This window comes from Callorhinus ursinus, unplaced genomic scaffold (assembly GCF_003265705.2).
Source record: "Callorhinus ursinus isolate GAN/ISIS: 27379988/994484 unplaced genomic scaffold, GSC_fseal_2.0 scaffold3, whole genome shotgun sequence".
NCBI classification, from domain to species: domain Eukaryota; kingdom Metazoa; phylum Chordata; class Mammalia; order Carnivora; family Otariidae; genus Callorhinus; species Callorhinus ursinus.
The window spans coordinates 12,491,114-12,510,005 of record NW_027397065.1 but is presented as its reverse complement, the minus strand read 5'-3'; the positions used below and the strand labels follow the sequence as shown (position 1 = coordinate 12,510,005).

General features: G+C 37.5%; 1 protein-coding gene across 1 annotated transcript in view; it reads right to left on the bottom strand.

Annotated features, from left to right (window-relative positions):
- Positions 1-18,892, bottom strand: part of FAM81B (family with sequence similarity 81 member B) — a 52,164-nt gene that overhangs the window by 13,734 nt on the left and 19,538 nt on the right. Inside the window, exons 5-6 of the mRNA XM_025866797.2 lie at positions 16,370-16,488; positions 7,878-8,007 (exon numbers count right to left, since the gene is read on the bottom strand). Coding sequence (XP_025722582.1) covers positions 7,878-8,007; positions 16,370-16,488 — 249 coding nt within the window. The remainder of the gene's footprint in view (positions 1-7,877; positions 8,008-16,369; positions 16,489-18,892) is intronic.

Below are 18,892 nucleotides of genomic sequence, written 5' to 3'. Positions count from 1 at the left end.
AGGACACGGCCACATCTATGATCAGAGGTAAATTTGTGGCATTAAATGTTTCCATAATTATATAAAACAGAATAAAGCTATATAATGAACCATTCATTTCACAAGGTTAAAAAGAATAACAAACCTGACCAAGGGAAAGCAGAATGAAGAAACTGACAAATTGTGGTAGTTGGAATGGCTCTTTTAATATGTCCATAGCCTAATCCCTGGAACCTGTGAATATGATATGTTAGATGGCCTAAAGGATTTGCAGCTATAATTAGGGTTACAGACCTTGAAATAGGGAGATTATCCTGTTTCATCCAGTTGGGCCCAATTCAATCACATGAGCCTCTAAAAGCAGAGAACTTTCTCCAGCTAGAGTCAGAGAGATTTGAAGCATGGCATGGACTTAGCCTGTTCTGGAGAAAGTCCACATGGAAAACATGAGAAAGAAGGCTGGCAGCTGGGAGAACGTCAGTCTCAAACTGACAGCCAGCAAGAACCTCAGTCACATAATTACAAGAAACTGAATTTGGCCAAAAGTTTAAATGAGTCTGGAAGAGGACTAATTCCCAGAGCCATCTCAAGGGAACACAGCCCTACTTAATGTCATGATTTCTGTCTTGTGAGACCTTAAGTAGGGGATCTACTCTAGCCTTGACCTGCAAAACTATGAGATAATATATTTATGTTGCTATAAACCACTAAGTGTGTGGTAATTTGTTACGACAACAATAGAAAACTAATACACAAATATTAAATATTAATAAGCAAGAAAAAATTACAGGATTGATATGTAAATCCAAGAGCTGTTTCTTTGAATAGGTAAGAGACAAAGTTTTTCTCAGTCGAAACGTAAAGAAAACCCATAGACACTAAAATGAGGAATAAGAAAAGATAGAGTAGTTATAAATATGATCCAATTAATGTAGTGAAAATATTCACAAAGCTGAAATTATATATGAAGTGGAAGCCAAATAATTATAGATTTTAATTCACCTCTCTCAATCCAAGACAGAAGAATAGACCAAAAAGATAAGGATACAAAAGCCCTAACCAATAGGTTTGAGTTTGTTGATTTGAGCGATTTTTTAGATATTGACTGAATTTTTGCCCCCAAAATACAGAATATATTCTTTTTAGAACATGTACAAAATTTTACTATCCAGCCACCAAATAAAGCCTTCAAGATATTCCAAAAACTGAAACTAGTATATACAATAAAAATTTCAATTATGATGAGATAAAACTAAAACTGAATATCAGGATAACAAAAAATCCTTAACTCAGGTAAAACAACAACCCCTCTTAAGCTGTTCAGTCAAAGGAAGAATGCAATATACAATTGCAGAATTTCTAGGAAATAATAATGAGAACACAATATCAGCCCTAGGGAATACAGAGAAGTAGACAAAAGCTCAGGGAAAATTCATAGTCAAAGTGCTTATATCAGTAAAACAAAGAAAGACTACAAATATATGTCATTCAAAAAGTTAGAAAATGATCAGCAAAACAAATCACAGGAAAAGGAAAAAGAGAAAGACAAAAGCTTAAATTGCTGAGAATACATGTAAAACAAAATAGAAGCAGAACTTAAAAATACATAAAAAGACTGGCTCATTGGAGAGCAATCAGTATCGTTAAGACACAACTAACTAATCAAAGGGGGAAAAAAGCACAAATAAAATGGCAAGGGGAAAAATATAAAAGCAGAAAGAATTAAAACAATCCTAGAAGTATTTTGCATAATTTTATGGAAATTAATTTCAAAATCTGGATGAAAAAATGTACTTTTTTCCAAGACCCTTGAAGAGATGGAGCCTTTAAACAGACCAATTTCCACAGAAGAAACTGAACAAAGATATCAAAGGTCTTTCCTTCCCACTAAATGAGTAGGCCCACATGGTGTCAGAGGCAAAACTACCAAATCTTTAAAGAATAGGTCATTGCAATGCTCTTTAAACTATTTCAGAGCACAAAAAAGAAGGGAAACTTCCAAATTATTTGTATGAAGTGAGCAAAACATTGATTTTAAAATCTGAAAAAGTTTGCACAAAAAGACTAATCTTGTTTATAAACATTGATGAAAACTTCTCAAGTAAGATATCAGCAAACAGTATCCAGCATCACAACTTAAAAAAAAATCATAATCAAGTGCAATTTATCTTTTAAAACAAGAATTGTTTGAAAAGAAATATGTTAATACAAATAATTATGCTAGCATAGTTTAAGAGAAAACTCACATGATTATCTCCACAAATGCTGAAAAGGCATTTGCCAAATTCATAATCATTCTTAATTAAAAACAAAAACTCAGTAAAATAGGAATAGTTGTGCACCAAACATGTTTACTAAGGAAACTTACTTCTCTCACCATGAGGAAAACACTGGGGGCATTTCTGTTAACATCAGAAACAAGAGCAGGATGACCACTAACCCTACACTACTATTTAATATCATACTGGAGTTATTAAAACAGATAAAACACAGAGAGAAACTATGTTTGTGAAAATGGGAAAAGATAAGTAAACTTATTATTGAAAAATCATATGATTGTGTGCCTGGAAAAGAACAGCAACAAACTGACAAATTTTTATAATCAAGAGAAGAATCTGCTAAATTAGGAGAATATAAAATTAATATAGCCTTCATTATATACAACTAACAACTAGTCAGAAGATATAATGAAACTTCATTACAGTAAACTAAAAAGAAAAAAGATAACGGAATCCCAAAATACACTGAAGATGATGCATACATGAGGAAAATTTGAAACCACTCCTGAATGATATAAAAGCAAACCTGCACAAATAGGAAGCACGCTATGTTCTTGGATAAAACACTCAGCATTACCACTCTGTCAATTCTAAGGATTTTATGTATTTATTTGAGAGAGAGAGAGAGAGCACAAGCAGAGGGAGTGGCAGAGGGAGAGGGGGAGAGGCAGGGCTCAATCCCAGGGTTCTGGGATCTTAACCTGAGTCTAAGGCAGACGTTTAACAGACTGAGCCACCCAGGCGCCCCTACTCTGTCAATTCTAAACTTAATTTATACATTTAACATGATTTCAATAGAAAATGAGTTTGTTGATTTATTTGCTGGGACTATACAGACTGATTTTAAAATCATGTGCAAAAACAAAAAATTATCACCAGGAAAAGGGAAAAAAGAAAGCAATGAAAGGGACTTGCTGTACCAGGTATTAAAAGTAATGGGGCACCTGGGTGGCTCTGTTGTGTAAGCGTCCGACTTTTCAGTTTCTGTTCAGGTCATGATCAGATGGGTCGTGAGACTGAGCCCTGCATTGGACTCTGTGCTCAGTGGGAAGACTGCTCCAGATTGTCTCCCTCTGCCCTTCCCTCCACTCACACACACGCTCTCTCTTCCCTTCTCTCTCTAAAATGAAGAAATAAATTTAAAAATATTAAAGTACTATAAGGCCTCAATGATTAAAATAATAATTAAGACACCTTATTAGGAAAAACTCCAAATGGATCAAGAATTTAAATATAAATAGTAAAGCCATGAAAGTGCTAGAAAAAAATATGAATAATTCAGGCATTTGTATGGGGAATTTCTTTCTAAGTGTGACTTAAAAGAAGCCACAAAAGAGAAAAATGATAAATTTAGCTACAAATAGAGCACACAAGCATGCCAAGAGTCAAAAGATGACAACCTGGAAAAATGTATTTGTAGATCATATCATAGAGAAGGGCTCATCTCCCTAACATATACAGAGCTCCTAGAAATTGAGAAGAAAAAGGAAAACAGACCAATAGGGAAAGGGATAAAAGAGATGAACAGATAGCTCACTGAAAAAGAAATACAAATAGCTCTTGAAGATATGAACCTCATTCACAATAAGAGAGACTAAATGAAACATAGAGACTATAGCTGTCTTTTTCCTATAAGAATGGTAAAATTCAAAAGTCAATACCATTGGTGAGGCATTGGGGACATAGGACATTTTACATATTGTTGGTGGCTGTGCAATATGGTCAAAGCCCCACAGAGAGCAAGACCTTTCAAAATAACAACCATGTACTTTGACCCAGCAATCACACTTCTGGGTATTGATCCTACAAACATACCTACATAGATACACGCGCGCACACACACACACACACACACACACACACACACACACACACACACACAGACATAAGTGCAAGGTTATACATTGCAACATTGATATGAAAGAGAGAAATATTAAAAATAGCCCAAATGTCCATCTGTGAGAGATTGGTTAAATGAGCTGTTATACAGACAGGAAGAGTATGCAGTTATAAAAAAGAATGAGGAAGCTCTCCATCTACTAATATGGCTGATTTCCAGGATATATTTGTTTAGTTAGAAAAAATAGGATGAAAGACCTAAATGTGAGACAGGAATGCATCAAAATCCTCAAGGAGAAAATAGGCAGAAACCTCTCTGACCTCGGCTGTAGCAACTTCTTACTAGACATGTTGCCAGAAGCAAGGGAAACACAGGCAAAAATGAACTATTGGGACTTCATCAAGATAAAAAACTTCTGCACAGTGAAGAAAACAATCAACAAAACTACAAGGCAGCCTATGGAATGGAAGAAGATATTTGTAAATGACATATTGGATAAAGGCTTAATATCCAAAATCTATAAAGAGCTTATCAAACTCAATGCCCTCAAAACCAAATAATCCAGTTAAGAAATGGGCAGAAGACATGAATAGACACTTCTCCAAAGAAGACATCAGATGTTTAACAGACACATGAGAAGATGCTCAACATCACTCAGCATCAGGGAAATACAAATCAAAACCTCAGTGAGATACCACCTCACACCTGTCAGAATGGCTAACATTAACAACATAAGAAACAACAGGTGTTGACAAGGATGCAGAGGTAAGGCGAACCCTCTCACACTGTTGGTGGGAATGCCAACTGGTGCAGCCACTCTGGAGAACAGTATGGAGGTTCCTCAGAAAGTTAAAAATAGAACTACCTACCCAATGACCCAGCAATTGCACTATTAGGCATTTATCCAAAGGATACAAAAATACAGATTTGAAGGGGTACATGCACCCTGATGTTTATAGCAGCAATGTCCACAATAGGCAACTATGGAAAGAGCCCAAATGTCCATCAACTGATGAAACTGATGAATGGATAAAGAAGATGTGATATACATATATATCACATCTTCATTCACATCTGAGTGTGAATATATATATATATATGTATATATTCTTCATTCACATCTGAGTGTGAATATATATATATATATGTATATATTCTTCATTCACATCTGAGTGTGTATATATATATATATATATATTCATTCAATGAAATATTACTCAGCCATAAAAAAGAATGAAATCTTGCCATTTGCAATGATGTGGATGCAGCTAGAGTGTATTATGCTAAGTGAAATAAATCAGAGAAAGATAAATATCATATGATCTCACTCATATGTGGAATTTAAGAAAGAAAACAGATGAACATATGTGAAGGGAGGGGAGGGAGAGAGGAAAATAAACCATAAGAGACTCTTAATGATAGGTTGATGGAGGGAGATGGTGGGAAGGAATGGGATAGATGGCTGAAGGGTATTAAGGAGGGTCCTTTTTGTGATGAGCACTTGGTATTGTATGTAAGTGATGAATCACTGAACTCTACTCCAGAAACTAATATTGCACTATATGTTAACTGAGTAAAATTTAAATTAAAAAAAAAACTAAAATAGGTGCATAGTAATATATATAATATGCTATCTATTTTGTAAAAAGGAGGAAATAAGAATATATATGCATTTGCTTGTATCTGCATAAAGGCATACTGAAAGGATCCACAACAGCATAATAAAAATGGTTTCAGTGAGGAAATGAAAAAATGTGATAATTGGTGACAGAAGTGGGCTCGAAAATTCTTGGTGTATACTTTTTAAAATATTTATTTATTTATTTGAGAGAGACAGTGCACCAGGATTGGAGGGGGGTGCGAAGGGAGAGGGAGCAGGACAGAGAGAGAATCTCAAACAGACTCCTTGCTGAGCGTGGAGCCCAATGCAGGGCTCAATCTCATGACCCTGAGATTATGAACTGAGCCGAAATCAAGAGTCGGATGCTTAACTGACTAAGCCACCCAGGCACCCCTGCATTTTCTTATATAGTTTTGATTTGTGAATGATACATATCATATGTATCACCTTAAAAAAAACTAAGGATGAACTATAGTCAATGTCACTTTTGAACTTAGATGCAGAGACAAATGCTGAATGATTACACAAGCCTGTATAGCAGAAAATGCTGGAATGTTTCAGTATTGGGAAATGTATTGACATAGCACATTAGAAGTCCAAAGAGGTAAAAAGTGAACACATAAAAATCCAAACCAGAAAACAACTAATATGATGATTTAGGCATTTGTTGATGTCTACAAGGTAACTTGTAAAGTTAAATAATCAGTCCTAATAAAAACTAAATACTAATAAAAACTAATGGAAGTAAGTAGGAACTGATGGATACTTCCTTAATATGGTTAAACATATCAAACCAACAGCAAACAACAAAAGACATCTCCAGTATAATCAGAAACTAGAGAAGCTGTCCTCTATGACCATTATGACCATTTATGACCCATACATTGTATTTAACAGTGACCTGGATGTTCTGGTCATGGCTTTATGAAAAAAGTACTAAGGCGTTAAATCAGAAAACCAAAGATTAAGTGGTTATGATTTGTTGTTGATATGACTGAATATTTTGAAAAACAAAGAAATCAAAGAAAATCAACCAAAAAACCTAATATTAGGACTTAATTAGATGGGTGTGTAGGTGTGGCCAAGGTGAGTCCAATGGGACTGCCGTAAACTATGTGCCCTGTGAACCTTCTGCTCTTGATAAACTGGCTTGTACGAGCAAATAATCAAACACTGATCTCCCCCCGCCAATTCCCAAAGGATTTTCACTTTGTTCTGCCCAAATGACTTAAGAAGAGATGTGCTTATCATTACATAAGATATGTGACAAAGTGGGGTGCCTGGGTGGCTCAGTTGGTTAAATGTCCGACTCTTGATTTCGGCTCAGGTCATGATCACAGGGTCATGAGATTGAGCCCCATGTTGGGGTCTGTACTGAGTGTGAAGCCTGCTTAAGATTCTCTCTCTCCCTCTCCCTCTGCTACTACCCTTGCCTCCTGCTTGCATACTCTTTCTTAAATAAATAAATAAATAAATATAAATAAATGTAACAAAGTAGGACAGGGAAGAATTTGCATTAGCTCCTTTACTTAAGCCATTGACTGGGAAGATGAGAGAGGAGAGGCATTTTAGGCAGAAAAGAGCACAAATAATATGGAGGCCATACTATATCTTAGAGTGAGTAGGGACCTACCCGCAGGCTGTTCAGTATCACTAGGTGTGAGGGGTGAGCCAGGAAACATGGGGTGAGCTGAAGAGCTAAGCAGGGGCCAGTGTGGAGATGGCCTTTAAAACCAGGCCAATGGGGGATTTGTGTATTCTTTTGTGAGAGACATAACCTATTGTAGGGATGTAACGTAATCAACTCATGGTTAGCTTGTATCTTTAATAATAATAGCTTCCATGAGAAATTGCTTTGCTTATAATCTTTGGTTCTACAATCTTTGAGGAAAACCCAGAAATTAGGGAATAACACCAACAGTGGAATCAAGCAGCATAGGCTTGCAATGGGTTGCTGTGTTGGAACATAGGAGGTGCTCATAAAATATTTGCTCATTCAACTGACAGTACTTGTGTATATGCACGAGCTGTCATATTTAAACTCTTTGGAAGAAAAGAGTTCTTTTGAAACATTACCACTTGACTAGGCATTTTGATAAGCTATAATGATCTTCTGTCAGTAACACGTAACTTAAGAGTTCCAAATATTTGCAGTTACCTTCACATCCAAGTTCTTAGAAACAGTTTCTAGGGCAGACATAAAATCTTGAATTGATTTTTCAGTTTTCCGGTGCTCGTGCGCGATAAAGTGAATGTCTCCAGAAAGCTTCACAATGCTGGAGTCACATCTAGTAGCAAGATGAAAACTGGTTGTGAGATCAATAGGCGCAAACATTTTTAATACTACAGTAGGATGTGTGCCATTCACCTGATGGCAAAAGTTCTAAAGTTCTTTGAATAATGAGTTAGTGGGTATAGGAGCAAATGTAGAAATCTTCATTTTTTTTCTCTTTTTTTTCCTGATGGGAGAGAAACCACTTTGGATAATGATACATTGACCAAAATCAAAGAACTGGGTTGAAGTAAATAAAGACATTGGGAGAAAATGTGGAGAATTTTAGATTTTCAGTCTGATATATTAATTCGGTCATAGGAGTTCCAACAGATTTTAATGTTTTGGCAATAATCTCTGCTGCCTATGGTTAGGCAAAATCGAAATTTTTCCTGTTCTATATTGCATTCTGAATCCACTTTCCTCTGATTAATCTCTTTCATTGACTCCAAGATTGTCAATTCTCTTCTGGCTACAAAGAGTCCCAGGTTGCCATCATCTTCCAACCCATCTTCAAAAAACAATTTCCCTCCTCTCAGCCCCAATCAAAACTCCTGTTGCTCAAGTGGTCTCAGTCAAGGGTTGTCTTATATTAGGACAAAAACAATTCACACTAACATGTGAATAAAATTTTGGCCCAAAAGTTGCATTGGTATCTTAAGGAAGGAACTCTAGTGAAGTGGGGTTGGAGTTGAAGATTAACCATTTTCCCGGTGTGTCAGGGAACCCCACCCCACTATCACCACTCAAGGCTTCTCCTGGGAGACAACAGGTTACATATTGTCTTAACTTTCAATACACTCATGTATGCATGAAAGATAGGATGTAGAATGCTGAGGGACTGTGTTTTTTTATATAAAGTTATCAGAGATCACTTTGAAGTTTGTAATTTTATAAAATCACTCTTTCGACTGTCCTCAAATAATATTTATTAGGAAGCACATTTTCATGTTGTCACGCTAAGTGCTATAAATATTGTTTGTTTTATAGCTGTCAATATTTTTTAGGATCTAGAAATGAATTTGTTTTTCTTAAGATTTTTGGTGCCACAGTTGAGCCAAAAGTGAGTAAGATGGCAATTTCGCCTGAGAAGTCCCTTCAAGAGATACCAGGGAACTGTCGTGGGGGTGGGGAGACTGCTGGGAGGGAAAATTCGGAATTAATCTGATAAAAAATGGGAGCTAGTTTGCAACGCACCAAAGTCATGGGCAAAAGCCGTTTGGTAGAAACTGTTGTCAAGGGGCATTTGGGTGGCTCAGTCGTTAAGCAGCTGCCTTCGGCTCAGGTCATGATCCCAGGGTCCTGGGATCGAGCCCCACATCGGGCTCCCTGCTCAGCGGGAAGCCTGCTTCTCCCTCTCCCACTCCTCCTGCTTGTGTTCCCTCTCTTGCTGTCTCCCTCTGTCAAATAAATAAATAAATAAATCTTAAAAAAAAAAAAAAAAAGAAAAGAAACTGTTGTCAAAACAAATTCTGGAAAAACAAACTGAGGGTTCTAGAGGGGAGGGGGGTGGGGTGATGGGTTAGCTTGCTGATGGGTATTAAAGAGGGCACGTTCTGCGTGGAGCACTGGGTGTTATGCACAAACAATGAATCATGGAACACTACATCCAAAACTAATGATGTATGGTGATTAACATAACAATAAAAAATTAAAAAACAAAACAAATTCTCTTGTCAGTTAGTTAGGATATTCTTACGTGAATCCACATTAAGATCTCCAAAGGTTACACAGAAACAGTGACTGCTGCCACTGCCCCCTGCCACTCCTCACCCAACGCCCTCCTTGTTCCACCTTCAGCGACAGCTGGTCTGTGCCTTGTAGACTAATGGTTAAGAACTGGTCTGTGGGGCACCTGGGTGGCTCAGTTGGTTGGGCGACTGCCTTCGGCTCAGGTCATGATCCTGGAGTCCCGGGATCGAGTCCCACATCGGGCTCCCTGCTCAGCGGGGAGTCTGCTTCTCCCTCTGACTCTCCTCCCTTTCATGCTCTCTGTCTCTCATTCTCTCTCTCTCAAATAAATAAATAAAATCTTTAAAAAAAAAAAAAAAAAAAGAACTGGTCTCTGGCGTCACAGTGACCTGGCTTTGAATCGGCTACTTTCTAGCTTGATAGGGTTATTTAGGGATGAAAGGAGGAATGAATAGACAGGATTTAGCCAGTACCTGGCACTGAGGAAGCACCCCTACCCGATCAGCAGCTTTATTTATTGCTTCCTGCCTTCCCACGTGAACACACACAGCACCAGCCTAATGCCACACGCTGATTTGTTTTGTCTACCTGGTTGTCTAATGATTCTTTATTCCTGGTGTTCAGTCACTTCAACCAGGATATTTTAATTTAATTGTTCTTATTTTCTGGGATTACAGTCTTGATCTACAGATTCAAATCTTGTTTCAAGAAAGTTTTCTTTTCATACCCACACATAGTTTTTTCCTGAAGAATTCGTTCTCTTTCTTCTTGAGGAGGTCCCATAGGGTCTTTGTTGAATGAGTTTTACTTGTCTGCTGTATATATCATTTCTCTACAACCATTTTTATATTGGGAAAAACGTTTTCTATGGTTTGCTCATATTTGCTTTTTTACAAATAAATTATTATTATTTGTAGTTGTATTTATTGCATTTGGAGGGCTTCCAAAGCATATTTATTTATTTATTTATTTATTTATTTATTTATTTATTTATTTTTAAAGATTTTATTTACTTATTTGACAGAGAGAGGGGGAGACAGTGAGAGAGGGAACACAAGCAGGGGGAGTGGGAGAGGGAGAAGCAGGCTTCCTGCCGAGCAGGGAGCCCGATGCGGGGCTCGATCCCAGGACCTCGGGATCATGACCTGAGCCGAAGGCAGACACTTAACGACTGAACCACCCAGGCACCCCTCCAAAGCATATTTAATCTCTGTAAAATTTCCACCTTATTCCTGAGCAATTCCAGTTTATCGCTCTCATTCTTTTATGTGATAATCTCTTTTGGGGGAAAGGCCTTTTATTTCTTATTTTTTAAAATAACTTTATTTGTTTATTTATTTTAAATTATATTTATTTTATGAAACTAAAACATGCTATAGTTTAGAAGTCAGTAAAAACTAAAAGGCTAATAACAAACTATAGTGGCTCCTTGCTCTGCTTCTTCCTGCTTTTCTCCGTTCTCCCCAGACACAGGTGCCTGTCTTTACCCCGTTTCAGAGGTTCCTGGCGAGGCCAACTCCTATGCCTTTTGAGAATTCTGTGGTGTAAAACCACAACATTCTCAGCTTACCTCACAGATTTAAAATTGGTTTTATTATGTCTGCTAAGTCAGCTTCCACATGTCTGTCTGTTTTCTAGGTTCCAAGATTTCTATGCTGATATCCTCTGTCTTTGTGGGTATGTTTTAAAGAGAAACATTATTTTTGCTGTAGATTTAGTGGGACTTTGGGAAGGAGCAAATTTACATGTGACTGATCAATCAGCAATCTTTTCTTTCTTTTGTTCTTAACTTCTTTGAAACCAGGAGAAACTTTGAACTCTTCCTGTGTTTTTATGGGTAATTCTTCTTATTGAGGTATGTTCAGCAGCCTTATGTTTTTCTCTGTCTATTGATGGTGGTGGCGGTGATTTTTATGCACAGCCTAGATTCTTCCAACTATCACTCTTACATCTTTGAATGATTCTGACTACCTGCAGATAGTTAAGTGTGTGTTTGGTGAGGAGTAGACCACATCCTCCACTTAGGCTTGTGGTATCAAATCTGTTATTTCCTTAGGCCTGGCAGGGTGTGTGTGTGTGGGGGGTACATCTCCCCATTTTCTCTTCAAAAACTAGACTGGTGTATTTCACAGCCGATCGTTAAGTCCTAGGTTCTCGGTTGTGACACTATAGGCCTCCTCCATTTCCTCTGCATGTAACACATCAGTATTGCTCTCAGGTGTGAATTTGCAAGCATGGAGGTCAGTTCGAGATGATCAATAACGTGATCGCATCCTCAGCTACACTCCCTAGCTGCTCTGTGTTACTGACCTGAACTAAAGGGCCATTTCCTATCCTATTTCCCACCTGAGCCCCTAGGTAATATTGCTCCATTCAAATTATTTGGCCTATGCCTTTTAGGATTACGACTCTTGATTTGGAGCAAATTATTATGTTCAAGGTCGGAGGAGGACTCTATCAGTCCAGACATCACAGTAGTTGATAAGTGCATGCTGTTTGTGGTTAGCAGTTGTGGCAACTAAGATGGAGTTTTTGTTTCCCTTCTTATATTTTTAACTGGCTTTAAGATGTCTCAAGTGAGAGAAGTGATGTGAAAATATTTTTATTTGACTATCTTTAATCAGAAGTTCCTACTCTTAGCTTTTCAAAAGTTGATGATATCCATGATATCGTTATTATTTCTCCAAAGGATATGACTTTTGCTTTTAGTCACATATTAGCACAATTTATTATTTTTTCATAAGCAAATCTGCCTTTGGGTCCCAAATCACCAAATGTGGCTAGAAGTTTGGTCTCCTCTGGCTACTGCTGCAGACTATAAATCATAGCCATCCCTATGGGTATTCTTTACGTATTTGCTTTTCCTCATTTGCACTTGAGACTATCATCCACCAAACAGAGGAGAGGGTATCAGAAGCAAGCCAGACAACTTTGAGAACCTCACCTCATTGGAAGTACTTGCTTTTAAACTGCCACTTATTTCAGAGTAGGGAATAAGGTGCAAAATTCAAAGCACATTGCCATTATTAAAATACTGAGTTTGATTTATGCAGCAGTAAAAGGTTTGCTAAGAATTATGTTAAAATAATCAACTTAATCTTAGTTACGCCACAAAATACTAATTGGAATGAAGGTCAGTATATGTGGAAAAACAGTCATTAATTCGGTCTCAACTTGTTCATTAGTCACTTGCCTGGAAAAATGCACAAAATGGGAGAGGAAGAATGAGTTTAAGTCTCATGGCTTTTAGCCAGATTCTGTCTCAGATTAACAAATAGATTTAAGAAATTTTCATAAAAGGGAGACATTTCAAGGAAAAATAAAACCTTGTCCTAAAATCACTACTTAAGATTCATGGGGAAGGTAATTAAGCAATTGAAGAGTAAAATGGAGGAATAGGAGGCTCTTGGTTTCCCCTCCTCCTCTGGATGCACCAAATAAACAGCTACATACAGATCAGTTCCCTCTGAGAAAAATCCAGAAACTAATTTAAAGACTCCTACATGTCAGGCAACTAAGAAAATATTGAAATGGGTAGGAAAAACTGAGACACACTCATGCTGTGAACCCCATTCTTGGCACAGGGCCTTCCTGACAATTGGGGGGGACCCCCAAATCCCATCTTCTCCCAGAGGAGTGAAATGTTTGGACCAAACAGCCGCTCGAGAGACTGGCTTCCAAATCACCCAGCTCTAAGAGCTGATGGGGCTCATTTGCAAGTCCCTTGGGACCATAGAAAATAAAGAGTTAGCTTTAAATGACTACAAGATTAAAAAATAGACAAAGGACCTGAATAGACATTTATCCAAAGATGACATACAAATGACCAACAGGTACAATAAAAGGTACTCAACATCACTGATCAACAGGAAACTGCAAATCAAAACCACAATGAGATATCATCTTACACCTGTTAGGATGGCTATTATCAAAATAATAAAAAGATAACAAATGGTGACTAGTATGTGGAGAAAAGAAAATCCTTGTATAGTATTGGTAAGAATGTAAATTGGTACAGCCGTTGTAGAAAGCAGGATGGAGGTTCTTTAGAAAACTGAAAATAGAACTATTACATCATCCAGCAACCCTCTTCTGGATATATATCCAAGGGAAATGAAATCAGTACTTGGAAGAAATATCTGCACTCCCACGTTCATTGCAGCAATATTCACAATAGCCAAAAAATGGAAACAACCTAAGTGTCCGTTGACAGATGAATAGATAAAGAAATTGTGACACACACACACACACACACACACACACACACACACACACGGATTCTGATTACAATTTAGACTCAAAAAAGGACATATTGCCATTCGCAAATACATGGCTAAAACTAGAGGACATTATGCTAAGTTAATTAAGGTAGACACAGAAAGAAAAAAAACCTCATCATCTCATATAGAATCTGGAAAAGTAAAATACATAGAAGCAGAGAGTAGAATGGTGGTTGTCCAGGGTGAGGAGGTGGGGGAAATGGGGAAATGTTGGTCAAAGATTACAAAGTTACAGTTAGGTAGGACGAATATGCCTAGAGACCTAAGGTACACTTGGGACGATCATAGTTAATAATGTTGTATTGAAGAATGGAAATATGCTAAAAAAAGTAGATTTCAGATGCTCTTATCACACACATAAAATAGTACCTATATGAGAAGATATATTAATTAGCTTGACTGTCATAATCATTTTAGTATGCATCTATATGAAATCATCATGTTGTAGACTTTATAAATAACTTATTTTTAAGAAAGGAGACAAAAAGGAAAAAAGTAAATTAGAGCAGAGCAAAAGGATTTGCACATCTTGTTCTTGATATTATTCCATTCATGTCTTGGTTTCATTTAAATCTGTTACTTTGTCTTATATGTAAGGCAGGATTTACAAAAATAGAAGAGTAGGTTTGTAAGCAGTTTGCAGAAAAAATAGTTGAAGCATCATCAGCACACCACCAAATGGAACCAAATTCTAAGTTTTATTCAAAACAGATGTTTGGTATTTATCTTTGGAAAATTATGGCAAATCTAAGTCTGATGGTGGGTTTGCTAGTGTTTTATTATCTTGCTTCATGACTTACCCAAATATTATAAAGTTTCCTTTGTGTGTATCAAATATGATATAATGAAATATAGAATTTTGTATATTTTGGACTCATAAACATATATTTATAAATAATATAATTACATATCTGTGTGTGTGTGTACACATAGGTATTATTTCTATAGATTCTGTTTTCCTAATGTCTGTTACCTGCTCTGGACTTTCATGGCTAGTGCTTTAGTTTAAGCCCTTGACATTTGGCACCTTGATTGCTGCAATAGGCTTCCTTTCATTTTCATGTTTCCTTTCTGTACCCCAGCAATTCAGCTACTACTAGAATGTCACTAAATATGTCATCCCCTTACTTAAAATCTTCCCATGGTTACTTATAACCTTCTATGTAAAGTTCAAACATTTTTTCTTGACCCACAAGATCCCTCAGCATCCAATCTGGACCACCTTTGAGGTTCATCTCCCCATCTCCCATCTCTCCCTAAATGCAAACCCCAAAATACCAAAACTAAAACACTCTTCTCACAGGTAACCCCTTGAACATGTCACAGTAATTCATCCCTCTGTTCTTTTGCACATATTATTCTTCCTATCTGAAGTGCATTTCCAATCCGAAGTGTATTTCCCATCCTTCCTTGTCTAGCGAACTGCTATGGATCCTTCAAAACTCATCTCAAGTGTCACCTCCTCCAGGAAGACTTTCCTATGCCTCAATCTGATTTGGATATTCCCATGGCACCACAGGCTGTCATTGTAGTGTTCATCTCATTTCTTATATTTGGAACTTGTTTTCCCAGGTAGACCATAAACCGGGGGTCATGGGGAATTAGAAGTGGACCATGTTGCTGAATCCCTGAATCCCAGCATACTGCCTGGTATATAGCATAGAGCTTAATGCATTTTTTGTTGTTGTTGAGTTGAATGGATAGATACTCTAAGAGAAGTTTGTCCTAGGTACTAATCACCTATTCATGTTTGGTCATTAACATTTCAGAGCAGATTAACAAGATGGAGGTTGGGTATTCCAGGAGAGAGGAAAGAGGTGCTGGCAGAAGATGTAGAGTTGCAAAGGTGTCTATAGCAGCATTCACAAGTGATCTTTGATATGCCTACTGGAGTAGTCCTGCCATTGTCAATACTCACAGATTTTTGCTAACCTGTATAACATTAATTCTTTTGATTTAGAAATGTCATTTGAAAGATGTTACTCAAAATTTTATCCATTAGGTAGTAAGTCCCTTTTGTTAGACTTTTAAATGTCATTTTTATATGTTTTAAATATTTTAATCATTAGAATTTGACACATCTGGGGATTTTGTTTGTGGCTATGAGGCTGTGACTTTGCATAAGATGTTGGTATTTGGACAGTCCAAGACTATAAAGACAGTAATGATTCTTGTCACTTTCAGATGAAACCAAACTGGACATTGCCTATAAAGGGTCTTTTATAAAACCCTTGAGTCTCACAGGTGGTATGAGGCTTTCAAATTCTATCATACACTTTCTCAACTACCACCTCATCAGTTTGGCCTCGTGTAAAGACAATATCTACTTTTCTACTATATGGAACTTATTTGGGAATGAGAATTCAGTGAGTAAGAACTGACTATCTGTTAGATGCTTCTTCTCACCTGGCTACTCTTCCTCGAAGATCTCCAACTCCTTGAAGGTGTTTGGTGTTTAGCTCCTGTACTGCAAAATTAGTTCCTGTGGCCACCTGGTCTCGAGCTCTTATCTGGTCTTCCAAAACCTGTAATTTTGAGTGAAAATTCCCATTAATTTCCCATCCCACATGATAAGAAAATATAGTTTAAAGCAGAGGCTACCAAATCGAATGCCTTTCCTAACTAGGCTGATAGTGTAAAGGAGTGAGAGAGTCCTGTGTCAGAGAGAGGCAGTCCCTGCCTTATCTGAGGGAGGCAATGATGGCCTGATCCCAGCAGATTGTTGCCGGATAGGAATAATGGCTCAACGGTGTTTCAACAGAAGCCAGAAATCTAGATTTTATGTTAAATATTTTGATTTTTTAAAAAGATTTCAGAGAGAGAGAGGGAGTGAGCACAAGCTCGATTGAGGGAGTGAGAGGAGGGGCAGAGGGAGAGAGAGAATCCCAAGCAGACTCGCTGCTGGGTGTGGAGCCCAATGCGGGGCCGATCCCCTGACCCTGAGACTATGACCTGAGCTAAAACTGAGTCGGAAGCTTAACTGACTGAGCCACCCAGGCCCTAAATATTTCAGTTTTTAAATATTGACATCCTAGTCAAAATCTTTTAGAAACACAATATGGGCCAAATAAAACATATTTATTGTGCTGTTATGGCCATGAGCTGCCATTTGGCCATCGCTGATATACAAGCTTTTCACAAAAACCTATTTCAGAATTGGTGGTAGATTTAGAAAAAGGGATCCTTCACATGGCATCAGGCAAGACCCTTCACGGATTGACTCAGAAGCACAGTGAAGCTAATATCACTAACATAAGCAAATCTGAATCAAACTGTTTCACTCACATGGAGTGAAAAAGGTTTATTTTCTCGGTTTTTTAGAGAACACGACAGAGTCATGGCTTGAAGTGTGTTCAGATTTTACCCTTGAGTGTCCTTAGTCATGTCTTTAGTAGTTCTTGGTATTCTGAAATAGAGCTGACCGTCTTACTCTACCAGGTTGGTGGTTCCAAGAATAGTAGTTTAAAATTTTTTCACACTCATATGTAAGTATTAATTTAAAAATAGAAAAAAAATTCTGCTTATCCGTAGACAAAATTTCTATCTTACTTGACATTCAAACAAATTCTAATGTAAAGTGAAGATATATAAAATAATTTGTATTTATTCATAAAAAAGTGAGAGTATAAGACAAGTTCATGATGTGGGGAAACATTTTAGTTCCTGTATTTGACCAAGGACTGAACTATGTTTAAACTTATGTTTATGAATTTTTTGAGGAAAAGAAGGATTTTTGTAACAAATGAATGATAGAAATTTTATAAAGACCATATACAGGATCTTTCTCATTTGTAAACTGGCAGATTGAGACAACCCAAGGGCAAATAAAATTGTAACTGAAAACAGAAGTGTCAAGAACACTAGCTAGAGTTTTCTTGTTTTCATTTGCTTTTGCATGCATGTAGGTGTCTTAGTCCATTCAGGCTGCTCTAACAACACACCACAGACTGGGTAGCTACTAAAGAACAGAAATTTATTTCTCACAGTTCTGGAGGCTGAAACTCCAAGGTCAGGGTACTAGCATGGTCCAGTTCTGGTGAGAGCCCTCTTCTGGGTTGCAGACTGCCTACTTCTTACTGTGTCCTCACGTGCTGGAGGGGCTAGGGAGATCTGTGGGGTCTTTTTTAGGAGGGCTCTAGTCCTATTCATGAGACCCCACCTCCTAATACTATCACATTGGACATGAGATCTCAACATACAAATTTTTGGGAGAGAAGGGAGACACAGACATTCAGACCATAGAATAGATGTTGTTTTGCTTTATTTTGGTAAAGAATTGTGATGAAAGGGAAATTGCCCTACTAAACACTAAAACGTTATATGAGACAAGGATAAATACATCAGTGTAACTAAATAGATATGCATACCTAAATAGATCAATGTAATGTAATGAAGGTCTTGGTAAATGTAAGAAAGAAAGGCGCTATCCTTGAGGCTCACAGATCACTGGGGGAGGAATTTCACAAATAGTGTTGGGATCTCTGGTTATTTTTTATTGTTATGTTAATTACCATACATTACATCATTAGTTTTTGATGTAGTGTTCCATGATTCATTGTTTGTGCATAACACCCAGTGCTCCACGCAGAATGTGCCCTCCCTAATACCCATCACCAGGCCAACCCATCCCCCCACCCCCTCCCCTCTAGAACCCTCAGTTTGTTTTTCAGAGTCCATCGTCTCTCATGGTTTGTCTCCGCCTCCGACTTACTCCCCTTCATTCTTCCCCTCCTGCTATTGTCTTCTTCTTTTTTTTTTCTTAACATATATTGCATTATTTGTTTCAGAAGTACAGATCTGTGATTCAACAGTCTTGCACAATTCACAGCACTCACCATAGCACATACCCTCCCCAATGTCTATCACTCAGCTACCCCATCCCTCCCATCTGGTTATTTATTCAGAAAACAATCTGTTTAGATCCTTACC